Source organism: Antrostomus carolinensis, unplaced genomic scaffold (genome assembly GCF_000700745.2).
Source record: "Antrostomus carolinensis isolate BGI_N321 unplaced genomic scaffold, ASM70074v2 scaffold465, whole genome shotgun sequence".
NCBI classification, from domain to species: Eukaryota; Metazoa; Chordata; class Aves; order Caprimulgiformes; family Caprimulgidae; genus Antrostomus; species Antrostomus carolinensis.
The window spans coordinates 13,972-14,701 of NW_010318191.1; the positions used below are offsets into that span (position 1 = coordinate 13,972).

Genomic DNA, 730 nt, shown 5'->3' on the forward strand with positions numbered 1-730 from the left:
CACTCTCTTCACTGTATCTTTCTATATTTTCTGTTGTGTTTTGTTTTTAACTAGAGAATCCATTGTCTTGGGCACCACAGACTTCACAGAAGAAGACGTGGATAAGATTATGGAAGAGCTGGGCAAGGAGTACAAAGGCAATGCATACCACCTGATGCACAAGAACTGTAACCACTTCTCTGCTGCCCTGGCTGAGGTAGGTACTCCTTTTTTTTTTTTTTTTTTTCTTTTTTTTTTTTTTAATTTTTGGTTCCTCAGAACTGTACTAGTGCTCACAAAAAGGGAACTGAGGTCAGCACAGCCTGACAGGCCAAAACTCATAGCAAAATCTCCGGTGTCTGCCCTTAATATGTTTGGAAGCCCTTTGCTGTTGAAAGAGATGGGATCAGGAGGTGGAGATGCAGCAGGTTTATCACATGTTTAGTTCCATCACAGTCTATACTGTGGGAAATTAGGAACACCTGCATTTTGGTTCACGGAATAGGCACTGAGCAGGAAGTAGAAAGACAGACCTGGCTAGCATGCAAATGTGCATAATTTTAATAACAAGCACAGATAACCCTACATGATCTGCAAAAGCATAAAAATGGCTTATCAGTGTTCTGTGAACAATAATCTGTGGTATTCAGGAAGTGGGTGTCCCTTTTCCTTATTTAATATGCACCATCCAAAACCCACTAAAAAAAAAAAAAGCATTAATTTTCTCATAGACATCTTTCTTTGAATCATA

At 39.3% G+C, this 730-nt stretch overlaps 1 protein-coding gene across 1 annotated transcript in view; it reads left to right on the plus strand.

Annotated features, from left to right (window-relative positions):
• The window catches only part of LOC104525589 (deubiquitinase DESI2), a gene marked incomplete at its 3' end in the record, with an annotated part of 4,677 nt that extends 4,481 nt beyond the window's left edge, over nucleotides 1-196 (plus strand). Inside the window, exon 4 of the mRNA XM_010168788.2 lies at nucleotides 55-196. Coding sequence (XP_010167090.2) covers nucleotides 55-196 — 142 coding nt within the window. The remainder of the gene's footprint in view (nucleotides 1-54) is intronic.
• Nucleotides 197-730: the final 534 nt, after the last annotated feature.